The 16420-nt window shown below is 41.4% G+C and overlaps 1 protein-coding gene across 1 annotated transcript in view; it reads left to right on the plus strand.

Moving 5' to 3' along the window:
• cfap58 (cilia and flagella associated protein 58) overlaps nucleotides 1-16420 on the plus strand; it is a 32901-nt gene that overhangs the window by 2055 nt on the left and 14426 nt on the right. Inside the window, exons 6-10 of the mRNA XM_061752825.1 lie at nucleotides 7812-7949; nucleotides 8219-8378; nucleotides 12397-12479; nucleotides 12586-12777; nucleotides 16162-16323. Of these exons, the coding sequence (XP_061608809.1) occupies nucleotides 7812-7949; nucleotides 8219-8378; nucleotides 12397-12479; nucleotides 12586-12777; nucleotides 16162-16323 (735 nt within the window). The remainder of the gene's footprint in view (nucleotides 1-7811; nucleotides 7950-8218; nucleotides 8379-12396; nucleotides 12480-12585; nucleotides 12778-16161; nucleotides 16324-16420) is intronic.

The following is a 16420-nucleotide window of genomic DNA, read 5'->3' on the forward strand; positions in this document are numbered from 1 at the left end:
TTAAAGTGACGAGTAGTGCGATAATCTTGGGACAATGTCGATTGTGCAAATGTTGCAGATACTACTCAGTCAATTGTGCAAATGGTGCAGATGCTACTCAGGCACATGAGTGGCCAGTATTGGTCAACAACAGATATGCAAATAGTGAAGCGTGGCGAGAATACTACAGTGAGTGCACGAGTAATGTATAATTGGCCCGACAGAAATGTGACAACAAACTCAAAACAAAAAAAATGGCTGATGTTGCAATGGAATTGTAAGTTAACTGTTTAAGAAGTTAATGGCAAGAGGGAAGAAGCTTTGGGAATGTCTGCTAGTTTTAGTTTGCATTGTTCGGTAGCGCCTACCTGAGGGAAGGGCCTAATTTACAAAGACTTACGTGGATTTCCTACTAAAACATGGCGTACGCTCAAATACAGAAAACGTCATACACACAAAAATATCCAGATGTATGAATCAGTGCGTACGCATGATTCCAAGCACATTTCCAATCAACGTGGAAATGAGCGCACATTTGGAGTCGCTGACCCCTCCCTGTCCACGCCCACATTTAAATATGCAAATCATATTTAAATGAACCCTGCACCTGAGATCCCGATCTCTGCACGATCAGGAAAAAAGGACAATGAGCATGATAATGAAGAAAAAAATGTTTTTCTGAATGTGAAGTTGCTCAATAAAGTGGAGGTGCGTGAGAAAATCCTCTTTGGCATGCTGTCCTCTGCGTTAACAACACGCGAAAGAGGAGTGAATGGCACGGCGCGTGTGCGGCTGTCAATGCTGTGGAGTCAGAACAGCCCACGCTGAACTAAAAAAGAAGTGGTCAGACATTAAGGTGGATGTGAAGCGGACGACAGCTGCCCACCAAAGTGTGGCCAAAACAGGTGGAAGAAACGGCGCTGTTCGAGAGGAGAATCACTGTGATCATGGGTGACACTGCTCTGTTAGGGCTGGTGGGAGCACATGTGGTTGACTCTGATCACCCCACAAGGTTAATACCATGTATTTTTATAACTCATAACAAATGTGTTCATACTGTAACCTACACTCAGCCCTGTGAGAGAAAGGTTCATGCGTAAATGTTGTATTTATGGTATTTGTAATAAATCTTTTGAATTCAAATAGAAGCACATCAGCATATCAAAGAGGATATCAAAAAGTTTGAGTCCTTTTAGATTACTCAATTATTTTAACACACAGAAGAGGACACGCACACTAACATTTTTTAAAAATAATTTTAGGAGAAGAGGGGTAAATTACCGTAATTTCTCGTGTATAATGCACATTCCCCCCCCCCCCCCCCCAAAAAAAAATTGTCAAAAGTCAATTGTGCGCATTATACATAGGTATAGGGGCAAATGGAAAAAAACTTTCACATTTTATAAATGTATGCCGCCATCTAGTGGTTCTGAAAAAGCTGTACACTTTCATTCCAAAATGCATATATGTACAGTTACGCTCATAAGTTTACATACCATGTCAGAATTTGTAAAATATAGGTTTTTAAAAAAAAATATGACTGATGAATTAACAACAACCATCATTAATTTCTTTATGGTTATGTTTTGTTGAATGATAATGCTTTTCTGAAATGCTTGACCGTTTAATTTGAAAACCATTAAAAATAAAAATAAATGTATTTCGACTGGCCCTTCATGTTTTCTTGAAAGAATTGTACCCATCTTACAAATTCTGCCTGGGTAATCAAACATATGAGCACAACAGTGTGTTTTCTCATTTTCTAAATAAAAGTAGGACTGTGAATTTCAAAATAAGAGCAAGTAAATAACATGTTGACATGTTCAAATAAATTGCTTAACTTGAAAATAATTCTTTAAAAAAAACTAACAAAATACAGATAATACTTCATGTTTTGATCATATGGGTAGAAGCAAAATCATGCATTGTAAAAATGCACTATACATAGGTAGAAGGGTTTTCCAGAATTTTGAGGTCAACTCTGGGTGTGCGTATTATACATGGGTGCGCATTATACACGAGAAATTACGGTATGTCATTTCAACACATGTTAATCATGTGCAACCAATGTACATGTTCAAATTAAGTATTTTCAAAGGACTCTCTTTATCAGTGCAGTCGCAGCCACGTGATATATGTTCGGGGGATTTGTCCATCGTCCCTGTCGTCTCCTCCAGCATCCCCAGGGTCTCCAACGCAATTACGCTCCAACAACCGGCTGCTGCTCCACCCGTGCAGACTGATAAAAAAGAGTCCTATGAATTTACTTAATTTGAACATGTACATTGGTTGCACGTGATTAAAAGGTGTTGAAATTACATAATTTACCCCTCTTCTCCTAAAAAAAAAATAATTTTAATCATGTGTAACCAACGTACATGTTCAAAGTAAGTAAATTCAAAGGACTCTTTTTTTCAGTGCATTGTGAGGCCAATAGGCCAATCGCCTTGATCAATTAATAGGTGTCCTCACAAATATCAGTGATTCATTTAATACACTGGTTAACAAATGAATTCTGAGTCCTTGCCTCAATTACATTGTTGAAATTAAATGTTGCCGGGCATTAATTGTTCATGAGTGCTTCTTGTTCATGTGTCTCTGATGTGCAGATTTATGATAACAGTTTCCCAGCATCACCTCTAAGTGTCGCCGAAGCATCAAAAGCTGTAGAAACGTGCGTACGCCAGCCATGCAGTTGGCGTGAGGCACCACACATTTCCACGGTCATTTCACTCTTTATACATCTTACCTTTGCCGTGAAAAAGAATGTACATTTTTGTGCGTACGCACCATTTGTACATGAGACCCCTGGTGACCAAATGTGGAGGGTCCAAGAGCATTTTGCATGCTCTTGTCTTTGTTCTGGCAGCATGCAAGTCCTCAAGGCTGGGTAGGGGGGTACCGACAAGCTTTTCAGCAGTTTTGATTGTCCGTTGCAGTCGGAGTTTTTCCTTTTTTTGTAGCAGCACCAAACAAGACTGATGGAAGAACACAGGACTGATTCGATGACCGCTGTGTAGAACTGCCTCAACAGCTTCTGTGGCAGGCCATGCTTCCTCAGAAGCCACAGGAAGTACATCGTCTGCTGGGCCTTTTTGAGGATGGAGTTGATGTTGAACTCCCACTTCAGGTCCTGAGAAACTGTAATACCCAGGAACTTGAAGGTCTCGACAGTTGACACAAGGCATTTGGACAGCGTGAGGGGCAACTGTGGTGAAGGATACCTCCTGAAGTCCACAATCATCTCTACAGTCTTGAGCGTGTTGAGCTCCATGTTGTGTCGGCCGCACCACAGCTCCAGCCGCTTCCTGTTGATATGCAGACTCGTCACCGACTTTGATGAGGCCAATGACTGTGGTGTCATCTGCAAACTTCAGGAGTTTGACAGCCAGGTGCGTTGAGTTGCAGTCGTTCCTGTAGAGAGAGAAGAGCAGCGGAGAGAGGACACAACCTTGGCGCGCCCCGATGCTGATGGTGCGTGTAGATGAGGTGGCCTCCCCCAACTTCACCTGCTGTGTCCTGCCCGTCAGAAAGCTATAAATCCACTGGCAGATGACAGGCGAGACTCTGAGGTGGAGAATCTTGTCGGAGAGGAGAGGAGAGGTGGAGCTAAAGTCCACGAACAGGATCCTTGCATAGGTCCCCACGCTGTCGAGGTGTTCTAGGATGACGTGCAGTCCCATGTTGACTGCATCATCCGCAGACCGGTTTGCTCGGTAGGCAAACTGCAGGGTGTCCAGCAGGGGACCTGTGACGCTCTTGAGGTGGTCCAGCACGAGGCGTTCAAAGGACTTCATGACCACAGATATCAAAGCGACATGCCTGTAGTCATTCAGACACGAGATTTCAGGTTTCTTGGGGACTGGGATGATGGTGGAGCGTTTGAAACAGGATGGTACTTTGCACAGTTCCAGAGATCTAGTGAAGATCTGTGTGAAGACTGGAGCGAGCTGGTCCACGCAGACTTTGAGGCAGGATGGGGACACAAGGTCTGGGCCTGCCGCTTTGTTAATCTTTTGTTGTTTTAAGATGCATCTCACATCCTGTTTGTAAATGGTCAACTTGAAGTCAGAGGTGTGATTGTGGACGGTGGTGCGGTTGCGTGGGTGTGGGGTGTGAAAGTGCTTTTCAAATCTGCAGTAGAAGGTGTTCAAGTCTTCAGCTAGTCTACTATTGCTCTCAGCTTGGGGTATCGTCGCTTGTAATTGGTTAGCGATTGTAATGCATGCCAGACTGATTTAGAGTCGTTAGCGCAAAACTCTTTTTTAAACTTTACTGCATAGTTTCTATTTGCAATGTTAATTTCTTTCGTCAGCTGGTTTCTAGTACGATTATACAGGGCCCTGACCCCACTTCGATATGCATCCTCTTTAGCCTGGCGAAGTTGCTTAAGTTTGGCAGTGAACCACGGTTTGTTGTTATTTAATGTCCAAAATGACTTTGTCGGTACACACACCTCTCCACAGAAACTGATCTAGGATGTGACAGTGTCCGTATATTGATCCAGGCTGCCAGCTGAATTTTCAAAGACACTCCAGTCTGTGCAGTCTAGACAGCTATGAAGTTTTATCTTTGCTTCATTGGAACACTTTTTCACCGTTTTCACCATAGGCTTCGCGCATTTAAGTTCTTGCCTGTATGTTAGTATTAAGTGAATTAAGCAGTGATCAGACGAGCCCAGGGCTGCATGAGTTATGGTACGGTATGTGTTATTTAGCGTAGTATAGCAGTGGTCTAAATTATTATTATTATTCTGGTTAACTAAATAAAAAAAAACAAAGCAAAACATTATTTTATGTTAATTTGTAGCTAGTTCTCTTGACCAACTTGCTGACACAATATCTGGATTTAGTCCCTGGGCCCCACACAGTTGCTGCTCACTTCTCTTCAGGGATGGGTTAAATGCTGAGAATTTTTTTTTGCTGTGTGGCAAATAAAATATTGTGGAAGCTGCTTCGAAAGAACCACAAAGTAATAAAGCTTATTAGTAGGACTCCCCTTCAACTCCACAGCCTCCTTTACCACAGGTGTTCATTTTTGAGGTGACTTAAAATGTTGGCAACCTACCCACCACTATATGGGTCATTTTCATATAATTTCATCAATAATGGTAAAGACACGTAAAAAAAAAAGTTCTAATTTACCAATTTGTTTGTTTGATTTTATATGGGTAAATGTTTCCCATGCTGAAACAGCCGTGCCTAAAGTCGTATTGTTAATGATGATTTAAAATTTTAGGTATTCATAATATAGGCAATCCTTGATAGAACAAATGATGGTGGCCAATTGAAATAAGCTTCTGTTTTTAACGGTAAGAACAAAAGTGCATAACGGTAAAGAAATGAACAGCTTCATAACAATCGTTTGAGTTGCACAATTTACAAGTTACCCTTCAAACTTTGAGGAAAACAAGTGCATGAATGATCCTAACTACTCATTAAACCTATTACACTCTTGTCTTTAAACAATCATAAAAATAGTCAAGACATGCAATAATTCTGACACTTTCACAAATGTATGCATGTTCATTCATATCTCAGAAATAAAGCCATTTATTTTGCTGTCTGCTTTTGTGTGAATGCAAAATGACTCCCTCATCCTGGCACTTTAGCTCAAAGATCCCTCTGGTGCATTGGTTCTCAACTGATGTCACACCCGGAGTTTCCAATTGCTGCTAAGTCGCAACCCACTTTAATAGGGAATGAGAACAATAAAGTGAATGTATTTTTCAAAAATAAAATTTGAAAAGATATTTATATCATATTTTAACATGCTTTCAGAGCACCTTATTAAGAAACTGATGATGAATATGTGACAACTGCGTGTACAATAATAAATAACTTGGCACTAATATTTTCTTTTTAGGAAAGTGCAACATACAACATCAACATCAACATACAATAAGTAGTTTTTCTTCTTTTAAGGAAGAAAGAATGCAGACCAAAGCAACCGTAACAGTCATAACAGTCTGAATTACTATGCTATTAAAACACCAATGACATCTTTTATGTGAGAGCCTGAGAGGCGGTATAAATGCAGCCGGAAGTTATGGTTACACCCCAAGTGCTAACATTTCTGATGCATACCAGTCAAAATGAGGTTATTTTCCAAATAAAAGGCAACTCTGATGCCTATTAAATATTTCACTCCTCCTACAGTGGTGACATAAACCAAATTTGTACGAAACGTGCCATAGTCTATCACTGACCTATGCTAACACAGTATTAAAGTCAATTACAGTAAATATTTGAATGCAAAACATTTATAGCTCATAAATATAAAACAGTCGAATTAAAAACAATAAATATGTGCCTTTTTGAATTGCGTGAAAATGTATTCTCACTCTGTAACCTTGGAATGTCAGTTCTGTTATAAACTGAGGAACCCCTGTAGTTTTTTTTCTAGCTGTCCGCGACCCACCCGAAATTGGTCTGTGACACACTTTTGGGTCCCAACCCACCAGTTTAGAATCACTGCTCTGGTGTATAGCACCAACATTATGAGGCTCCCTCCAGTGGCATTTACAGTTAAAGACAGCTTGAATGACAGAGAAGGACCATTTGTAAAAGAACCAAAAACAGGAACTCTGAACACACTATGATGCATTTGTGTTGGTATTCATGGGAAAGGCACATTAAGAAATAGGAGAAAAATCCTATTTATCTAAAAATGTCATTCGTATCTTCAGAAAACATGTTGAAAATCATTACACTTCATTTCTGCCACCTAACGGTAAAAACATTTTGTCACGAAACGTTGGAAAAATATGACTTTAAAGTATTTATTTTTCTCAGAAACAATTATGACCTTTTGATTGAAAAAAAAAGTAGTAGTATACGGCAAATGTCAAAATGATGGATGGCCGGAAGGGAGTGACATCATCACCGGTTGTTGCCAGAATTCTAACCGGATATGACGTTCCCGGATGTGACCTCATCGGTTGTTGGCGGAACATGTCTAGACATGTTGAAACATGGGGCCATCCTTTCTGATTTCCGTTTTGATTTCCACTTTGAATTCCATTGGTAGCCACACTTCCGGTGTGATTTTCGCTGTCATTTTCCACACCCCATTTCCGGTCACAACATTTCCCGCCTTCCGGTTAGACTTCCAGCAACAACCGATGGGATCACATCCAGTAACATCATATCTGACAACAATATTACAATAATAATAACACCCACTGACGTCACTTCCGGTTTCCGACAACATAACTTCCGACAACAACAGCACTCCCGGCTTCCGGTGACGTCACGGACAGTGACGCCACTTCCGGCCATCCATCATTTTGACATTTGCCTTATACTACTATTTTTTGATTGATAACAACTCCCAATAATTCAAATGCTCATATCAGTTGCATTAATTGATTTTCAAAAGGAAATTCAGTGGGCCATGTCTTGACTATTATTGATCAAATTAGTTAGGATGCCCCCTGGAAACCTCCCTGATGAGGTGGAGGAGGCCGCAGGGATGACCCAGGATACGCTGGAGAGACATTGTCTTCTGGTTGGATGAGGAACGCCTCAGAATCCCCCCGGAAGAGCTGCTTGAATTGGCCGGGGAGAAGGAAGTTTGATCTTAAACTGCTTCCCCCGCGACCCGACCTCAGTTAAGCGGAAGTAGATTGATGGAGGCATAGATAATTCAATTAAAGTAAACAATTAAAAAAACATTTTTTTTATATAAATAAACAAATACATAGTGAAACCCATTCACATCATTAAAAAAAAGACATGACAAGTCCTGTTACATGGAATTTCCCAAAGGCTGAAATAACATCCACAGTTTAAGTGGCTTGCATTAATGAATGCAGTTTTGTTTTCTAACAGATTACCATGGAGAAAATTGCCAAGGATCTGGAGCAGTTGCAAATTAAAACCAACAAGCTGCAGCGTGAGCGAGATCAACTTGTATCGCTCAAAGAACGCCTCTTTTTGGAGAATCAGAAGAATTTAAATGAGATTAAGGTGAATAGTACACAGCTCTACATGAGAGTCACACAAATAACTATGCTCTTCACAGTACCTGATGTTTATGACTCTGTGAATTATAATATGACAACCAAATTAAACGAGTTAATAAAAAAGGCAGCATCAAATAGAATTAGACTGATACCTAACAACAACAGGACTTTAACTAAAATTAATAAATTATCTCGCAAACTACACAAAATGATATGGTTTAATGGTTTTGTGAATAAAATAACCCTGAAAATATTTTCCTTACCATCTGTCAGTTGAAAGAAGACATGGGGAATCAGATGCGCCATGAGATTGCCAAAGAAAGAAAGATGAAAGAGGCCACCCAAAAGAAGTTCCGTTTAATGGAAGATCAGAAAGCGGACGTGGAAGTACAGAGAGGGATTCTAAAAACTCGAATCACCGGTCTAGAGAAAGGTATGCAAGCTTTATTTGCTATATTTACATCTAAACGCACACGCACAGTTAGGGACTGATGGACATGATATGTGTTCCCTCCCACCCACATGCATTGAGCTAAAATGTCCTTTATGCTAATTGCTATTAACCTGAACTACAGTATATAACAATTTCAAAACCAATGTGACAAAACAGCATACGATACAGACTATACACATACAATTCTAATGAATGTGCTGCAGAAGCTTTTCAATTCATATATGTGATGTGACCATCAAGGCCCTCCATATTGAACACAATCATATAGAATGACACTCAATAGTTCTCCATAGTGTCAACAGAAGCACACATAGACACACGCACGCACACACACGCACGCACACACACGTATACAAACTTTTTTTTTTGTCCAACTGCACTCTAGCGAGCAAGGTTCTACAAATCAGCAGCTTGCACTCTTGACAAGAACAAGGCAGTCGATGAGCAATGAATGAATGACCTTTGTTGTGAAGCCACACAAACACAAGACAATGCTTTCCTTCCAACAGGCATGAACTCCTGGTGCAACATAAAATCAACATAAGCAATAATCGTCAATCTCAATAACACGGGTCATGAACGACAGCTGGGATAGGCTCCAGCACGCCCGCGACACAGGATTTGTGCTTATGATTCATGCACTCACACACACACACACACACACACACACACAAACACACACACACACAAGGTGAGTCTTAAATCACACAGATTCAATATGCTTCATGCATCCCTGCTAATGTTTGTGCGTCACAGACGCGGATGCACATCAAAGAAGATCACTGTGTGCGTGTATGTGCGTGTGTGCTCGCGTGTGTGTGCGTGCGTATATATATATATATACGCACGCACACACACGCACACACACGCACGCACACGCTTGACTCCCTTCTGCTTCCTCCTTCGCCGTTCGTGGTGTGTCCACTGTGGGCGCGATGCAGGAGTGGGGGTCAGAGTTATTGTAGGCAGCCAGACCAGACTGCAGTTCCGTAGCTCCTCCATGAGAGTAGACTTTTAACTCCGTAAAAGTAGTTCTGCCTGTGTCGAGCAGCAACCTACGACGGAAACGGAAGCGTTCTGTGCAGTCTCGACGTCTCAATTGAGACGAGCAGCTGTTGTGGCGGAGAAGATCCGGTCAATTTTCAAAATAAAACACATTGAGACGCGATTCGCAATACAACAGAAATGATATAAATTGGTCATTCTTTCTCTGGGGCCCGGTAACAAAGGCCTCACACCCCGGTACGGGTCCGCTGACCGGTGGTTGGGGACCACTGCCCTATATGCCCAACGCGTTGTCGTCGCTTAGGGGCTTAACTGTAGGTAAAACTACGGGACTAAGTTTGGGCAATCTGCCAACACGCATTGGGCCAGCGTGGCAGATTAGGGCCTATTCCTTCTTCGTGGCAGTACAACAATAAACACGCCACTCATTCCCCAAAGGCCAAAGAGCCTCAGCCTATGGCAGCGGGCGGACAAGCTTGGTGGTAGAGTATGCTAAGAATCACCGGGTTAATTATGGCTGCTTCCGGACAACGGACTTGGTTATGCTAGACCAGAATACGGTTACGTCTATAAACATTTGAAGTCAAGCCAAAGGACAATCTTTCGAAGTAGCAAGAAAGAAGCAAAAAATACATAACGCATGAAATCTTATTTTTGGGACGCTCAACGTGCGAACGCTAAAGGCCGATTCTCGATAAGAAGAGCTACAACATGAGCTAGATGTAATTGGACTTGGTGAAATACGTTGGAAAGATTAAGTTATGTTTATTCGATAATGGCCATCTATTTTATTACAGAGGATCAGAAAATGGACGCAATGGTGGAGTTGGTATCAGTATTAATAAACTTATCGCCAATTACGTTACCAGCGTCAAAAGTGTTTCCGATACAATCGCCACATGTACCATCTCTATTATAAAGCGTTACTCGCTTCAATTGATGCACATACAAAATATATGTGCCGACCATCATTTACATTTTACGAGGATTTATACCGTCTTTATAGTCAATCGAAGCACAAATTTTGAATAGTCATGGGGCCAGGATTGGCCTTGGCGAGAAATCAACTGTATCCTACGGAATGGGATCGAGACGAAAGAGGAGAACGCTTAGTAGAATTTGCTGAACAAGAAGGCTAATACTATCAATTCGTTCTTTAACAAGAAATGGAACAGAAAGTGGACATGGATAAACCCCAAAGAACTAACACTAGCATCATAGTTGTCCAACAACAAAGGGGTATTTACGGATTGCACCACACTAAACAAATTTAACATTGGAAGTGACCACAGATTGGTCAAAGTGTGCAAAAAAGCATGGTGCAATCAAAGGAAAGATGAATGCGGCCAAGTACAGAGATATCATGGATGAAAACCTTCTCCAGAGTACTCAGGACCTCAGACTAGGCCGAAGGTTCACCTTCCAACAAGACAATGACCCAAAGCACACAGCTAAAATAACGAAGAAGTGGCTTCAGAACAACTCTGTGACTGTTCTTGAATGGCCCAGCCAGCTCCCTACTCACTCATACATTTGTCTCTCTCTCTCTCTCTCGCTCTCTCTCTTTCTCTTCATTTCTCTCTCTTTTTTTCCCTCAAATTCACTGTGTGGTCATCTCTGTCTTTACACTCACTCAACATGGCAGAGCGTGACAAAGTGCCACAAAGTCAACCAATCAGGAGTCGGACAGGGCATAGCCATCGCCTTACAGAAAGCCCTCTAAACCTGTTAGATGAATTGAGGCTTCCCTGTTGGACACAAAGTCAAAGGGCATACCACAGATGCGGAAAATGTGGTTGATGAGCAAGTTTGCTGTCTCCAGGGATAAGGACAACTTTGGGAGGGGAGATATGATCAACCATGCAGATAACCACAGTGTTGCCATGGGACATAGGAAGACCAATGATGAAGTCCAAAGCAATATGAGACCATTGATGGGACGGGATGGGCAATGTATGCAGCAGACCAACTGAGGAACGGTAAGAGGACTTATTGTGGGGACAGACTGAGTAGGCTAAAGGCAGTGTTTTTCACTGCATTGGTCACCCTTTTTCTGACCTTCCACTGGAGCACCCCTACAACTTGTGCCACAGGCACGGTCATCTCCGAAGTGGATTACTCCGAGGCTGTAATAAATATACTAGACAGGGCATCAGACTAGATATTTTGAGACCTACAATAGGATGGTACATGATTGTGAAATTGAAGTGGGTCAGAAACAGAGCCCAACATGCCAGGAATGATCTATCTCATCCTCCAGCCAATGCCTCCACTCCTGTAGCGCGAAAACAATGGCAAGCAGCTCTCTATTGCCAATGTCATAGTTGCATTCAGCTGGACTGAGATGATGCCAGAAAAAGGTGCATGGGTGAAGCCTCTGATCAACAGGGGATTGTTGGCCACTTCTAAATCTAAGGCATCAACTTCTACAGCAAAAGGGATGCAAATGCATAATGAAAAAACATCCATCCATCCATTCATTTTCCATACCGCTTTATCCTCACAAGGGTTGCGGGCGTGCTGGAGCCTATTCCAGCCATCTTCGGGCGAGAGGCAGTGTACACCCTGAACTGGTCGCCAGCCAATCACAGATGAAAAAACATATGGTCTCGAAATGGTTAGCTGAACATTTCAACACCGGCAAATCGGTCTCATGTGTTACAACTCAAAAAATTCCCTGAGCTCACAAACATCTTTTGATTCCTCCAAATGGATCAATGGACTCTTGAGAGGATAATTCACTGTGGTGCCGTCTTTCCATCATAGAGTGTTGCTGGTGAAGTCCCTGGCCTTTTGAGCCGGTCTAACAGAACTTGATGTCCGGACAATTAGAAACTGTTTTCAACCCAATAAAAGAGCTGTTTGTGTTTTCCTGTCTCTCATTTCTATTCACACTGCAAACGATGTGTATAGACATTGATTTGTTTATATGAACAAATTAACAAACTACGGCTGTAACTAAACTCTGCCTATCCTACTGGTCCTTCTGCAGAGTTTGATGGTGCAAAAAAACAAATTGAAGCTGACAAGAAAGCAATTTCTGACCTCACCAGAGAACGAGATCTCTTGACGAAGGTATCAACCTCATTTTTTATCACATATATTTCTGGCTTCTCAACCTTTTAAACTATGTCTACATTTAATCATGCCCTTTTACATGTTTTGGTGATCCCAATCAAAGAGTGTGGCCAAAGCTACAGAGGCAACGGAGATACAGGAGTGCCTTGTGATGGAGCTTGAGAACGATAAAAGTGTTTTACAACAAGAGATTACTTGCTACTGTCTGGAGGCCCAAAAGCAGCGCAAGTTCATCCAGGAACTTGAAAAGGAACGTGACCGCTTCATCAACGACAACAACAACCTTTTGGAAAAGGCAGGTTACAGGCTCCAGCTCAGCTTACCAAAAATATACTTGGTTGTGCATTTCACATTCAGTGCTGTGAAAACATATTAGCCCCTTCCTTGTTTCTGATTTTGTTTTCTGCATATTTATCACACTTACCGTAATTTCTCGTGTATAATGCGCACCCATGTATAATACGCACCCCCAAAGTTGACCAAAAATTCTGGAAAACCCTTCGACCTATGTATAATGCATTTTTACAATGCATGATTTTGCTTCGACCCATATGATCAAAACATGAAGTATTATCTGTATTTTGTTAGTTTTTTTCAAAGAATTATTCTGAAGCTAAGCACTTTATTTGAACACATCATCCATTTTTTAATTTACTTGCTCTTATTTTGAAATTCACAGCCCTACTTTTATTTAGTAAATTAGAAAACACACAGTTATGCTCATATGTTTGATTACCCAGGCAGAATTTGTAAAATGGGTACAATTCTTTAAAGAATACATGAAGGACCAGGCGAAACGCATTGAATTTTATTTTAATGGGATTCAAATTAAACGGTCAAGCATTTCAGCAAAGCTTTATCATTAAACAAAACATAACTATGAATAAATTAATGCTTGGTTGTTGTTCAGTCATCAGTCATATTTAAAAAAAACAATATTTCACAAATTCTGCCAGGGTATGTAAACTTATGAGTACTGTACATATATGCGGTCATACGTACCCCTGTCATATTGGAATGAAAGTGTAGGCTACACTTTTTTTATAACCACTAGGTGGCGGTGGCATTTTGTAATGAAAGTGTACAACTTTTTCATCACCACTAAATGGCGGCATACGTTTATAAAATGTGAAAGTTTTTTTCCATTTGCCCCTATACCTATGTATAATGCGTACTATTGACTTTTGACAAATTTTTTTTTGGGGGGGGGGGGGGGGAAATGCGCATTATACACGAGAATTTACGGTAAATGTTTTAGATCACACCAATTTTAATATCTCACAAACACACCCCAAATAAATAGAAAATGTAGTTTCTAAACTCTAAACTATGATTGTATTTATTAAAGGGAAACAATTCCAAACATTTCTTCTTTTTTTTTTCAAACCTGTCCTGTTTAGCTGCATGGCCTTGCAGAATGGTGGCTCTGTATGCATTTGTGCTGAAACAGTTATGCTGTGCAACGGGGGAGTTATACAACCTCTGCTTATCCATCCATCCATTTTCTGAGCCGCTTCTCCTCACTAGGGTCGTGGGCGTGCTGGAGCCTATCCCAGCTATCATCGGGCAGGAGGCGGGGTACACCCTGAACTGGTTTCCCGCCAATCGCAGGGCACATACAAACAAACAACCATTCGCACTCACATTCACACCTGCGGGCAATTTAGAGTCACCCTCTGCTTATGTTTAATTTTATTTATTTTTTAGTATTCTGATGTTTATTGAAAATGCAGCCAGACAGAAAATAGTTTTAGGGGACAGACAGAGGGATAGAGTGGACCAAGGAGACAAGGCGTGAAAACCACTGCAGAACAACAGTGAGACAGTCTAGATATTTGAACACAAGTAACATTACAACAGTCATTTGTTGATTGGGGGTGGGGGAGTGACACACCCGTTGAGGACATCCAATAACTAATCAAGAGAAGAAGATAAGAGAGGACAGAAAAGGGCAGGATGTGGGAAAATGAGCAAGGCACTGCTATTGACAAGTGGTGCGGTGGGATTCTTAATGAAATGAAATCTAATGAACTCTAACAGGGGAATACAGGGGAACAATGCAAAGAAAAGTAAAACAAAGGACAGATGAACATTGGTAACTTGTGATGTGAGGGTGGAATGAGCATGCGAGGTGACAGTGTGAGAGTTGTGAATCTCTGTGACTGTTATTTCTTTGATCCAAATACGCACTAATTTGTTTAGTAACAGCATGTTGGACTTATGTTGCGTAGACCAATTCAGGCAGGCGGGTCGACCTTCCCAGTGGTTGACAAGAGTGCTCACAAGGGATGGTTTGATGACAAAGGAAGAAAAGAAAAAGACGCACTTCAGGTGCAGTGGCATTGTTCGCCACGCGGTCAGGGAAAAACTCACACCCCAATTACTTCCTAACGGAGCCTTGTCCGTAAACTGCCCCACACCCAAAAGGGTAGTTTCGGGGAGTTGGCAGGTCCTTCCTGCTGGGCAGGACGGCGGTGCCTCTCAACTTCAGCCACCTCGTGGCGAGAGGTGAGGCTCCCGGGCTGAGCTGGATCTTCGGCCAGTTGAAAAACGAGAGTGCGAGAGCGAGAGAGAGAGAGCGAGAGAGAGAGAGAGAGCAGGTCAAAGGAGCTTCGGCCTTTTATGCGCCTCAGAGAGCGAGTCTGGTCCCTTTGACCAAACTGAAGCCAGACCATGCCTCTAGAATCACATTTCATTTTAGGATGATTTGTGGTTTAAAACCAGTGGAATAAAATAACATTAATTCCCAACTCACGCACTGTTTAATCTGTGCAATGAGTGTTTCAACCTTATGTAGTAGGTAATAACACTTATTGTTCGTTTGTGTAACATTTCTGTGTTCGTTTTGAGATAAACACAAGCATATTCGGTTTGCAAACAAATTTAACCAGCAGACATTCAAATTCAGAGAAATATAATCACTAGTGACATTGGTGTGATGGGAGACACAAGGGGCTTTCATGCAAGGTTCTTAAAATGTTAAAGCAGAAACATTCGGTGAGAACATGTTCCTGTATCCCTCAATAGCCAGTGGGTGTCGCTTGTGCACCATTAAACGTTCCCAGACCAGAAGGGTCAAATGGTCCCTCAGAGAAAAGACCGGCTGGGGGTGAAAGTTAATTAATTTAGGAAGGGTGCAGAATAAATTGTTGCTTTGAAATTACCAGTCAGCACAATGGCCTCCATCATCTGTAAACGTGCTAAATGAACTGTGCAGAAAATTTGGCAGATACAATCCTGGCTGTGCCTGGTTAGTAGGTAAGCTTCTACATCTGTTTGCGTGAGCATTCAAGTTTGCAGCCGTTTTTGCATGCACAAGCGAAGCTTCAATAAGTCAGGCCTCAGGTATGTTGAATGTAAAGGGAACCAAAGCATATCAAACAATGCAAAGTTTAGACAATAACATCTAGCAAAACTGTTAGGCCCCATGTGATATATCATATTTTGTCCCTGCACTTTGAAATCCCCTGTTCTAAAGGGAAAACGATAGATTTTATATTACAACACAAGATACCATGTAACCAATGAAATTATGTCATATGTAATCATATATCAGACAATATCATATTGTTATATGCGGAGTCAGTAATTCCATGGTACGGACCGCAGTTTCTGTTTTAATATTATTATTGAGATCCTTAAGAGTAAAATCATCTGACTGATTTTCTTGTTTTAAAAGGTGCAACAAAAAATAAATGAAATTGAAACCAGCGAGATGGCAATCCATAACTGGAAGAAGAGAGTCACAGAGGAAGAGTGCAAGCTCAAAAGGAAAGAGGACCTACTGGATTCTATGATAACTGAAAGGAACAAATACAGCAAATGCATTGTTGATGCTCAGGTATGAACAGTGGCGTAAGTTTGGTTTGAAAGGTGGTGGTGGGCATCCAGAAACGATACGTTGATTTGCTCAGATGTCAATTACTGTCTTTCTTTCT

Source organism: Phyllopteryx taeniolatus, chromosome 17 (genome assembly GCF_024500385.1).
Source record: "Phyllopteryx taeniolatus isolate TA_2022b chromosome 17, UOR_Ptae_1.2, whole genome shotgun sequence".
Classification (NCBI taxonomy): Eukaryota; Metazoa; Chordata; class Actinopteri; order Syngnathiformes; family Syngnathidae; genus Phyllopteryx; species Phyllopteryx taeniolatus.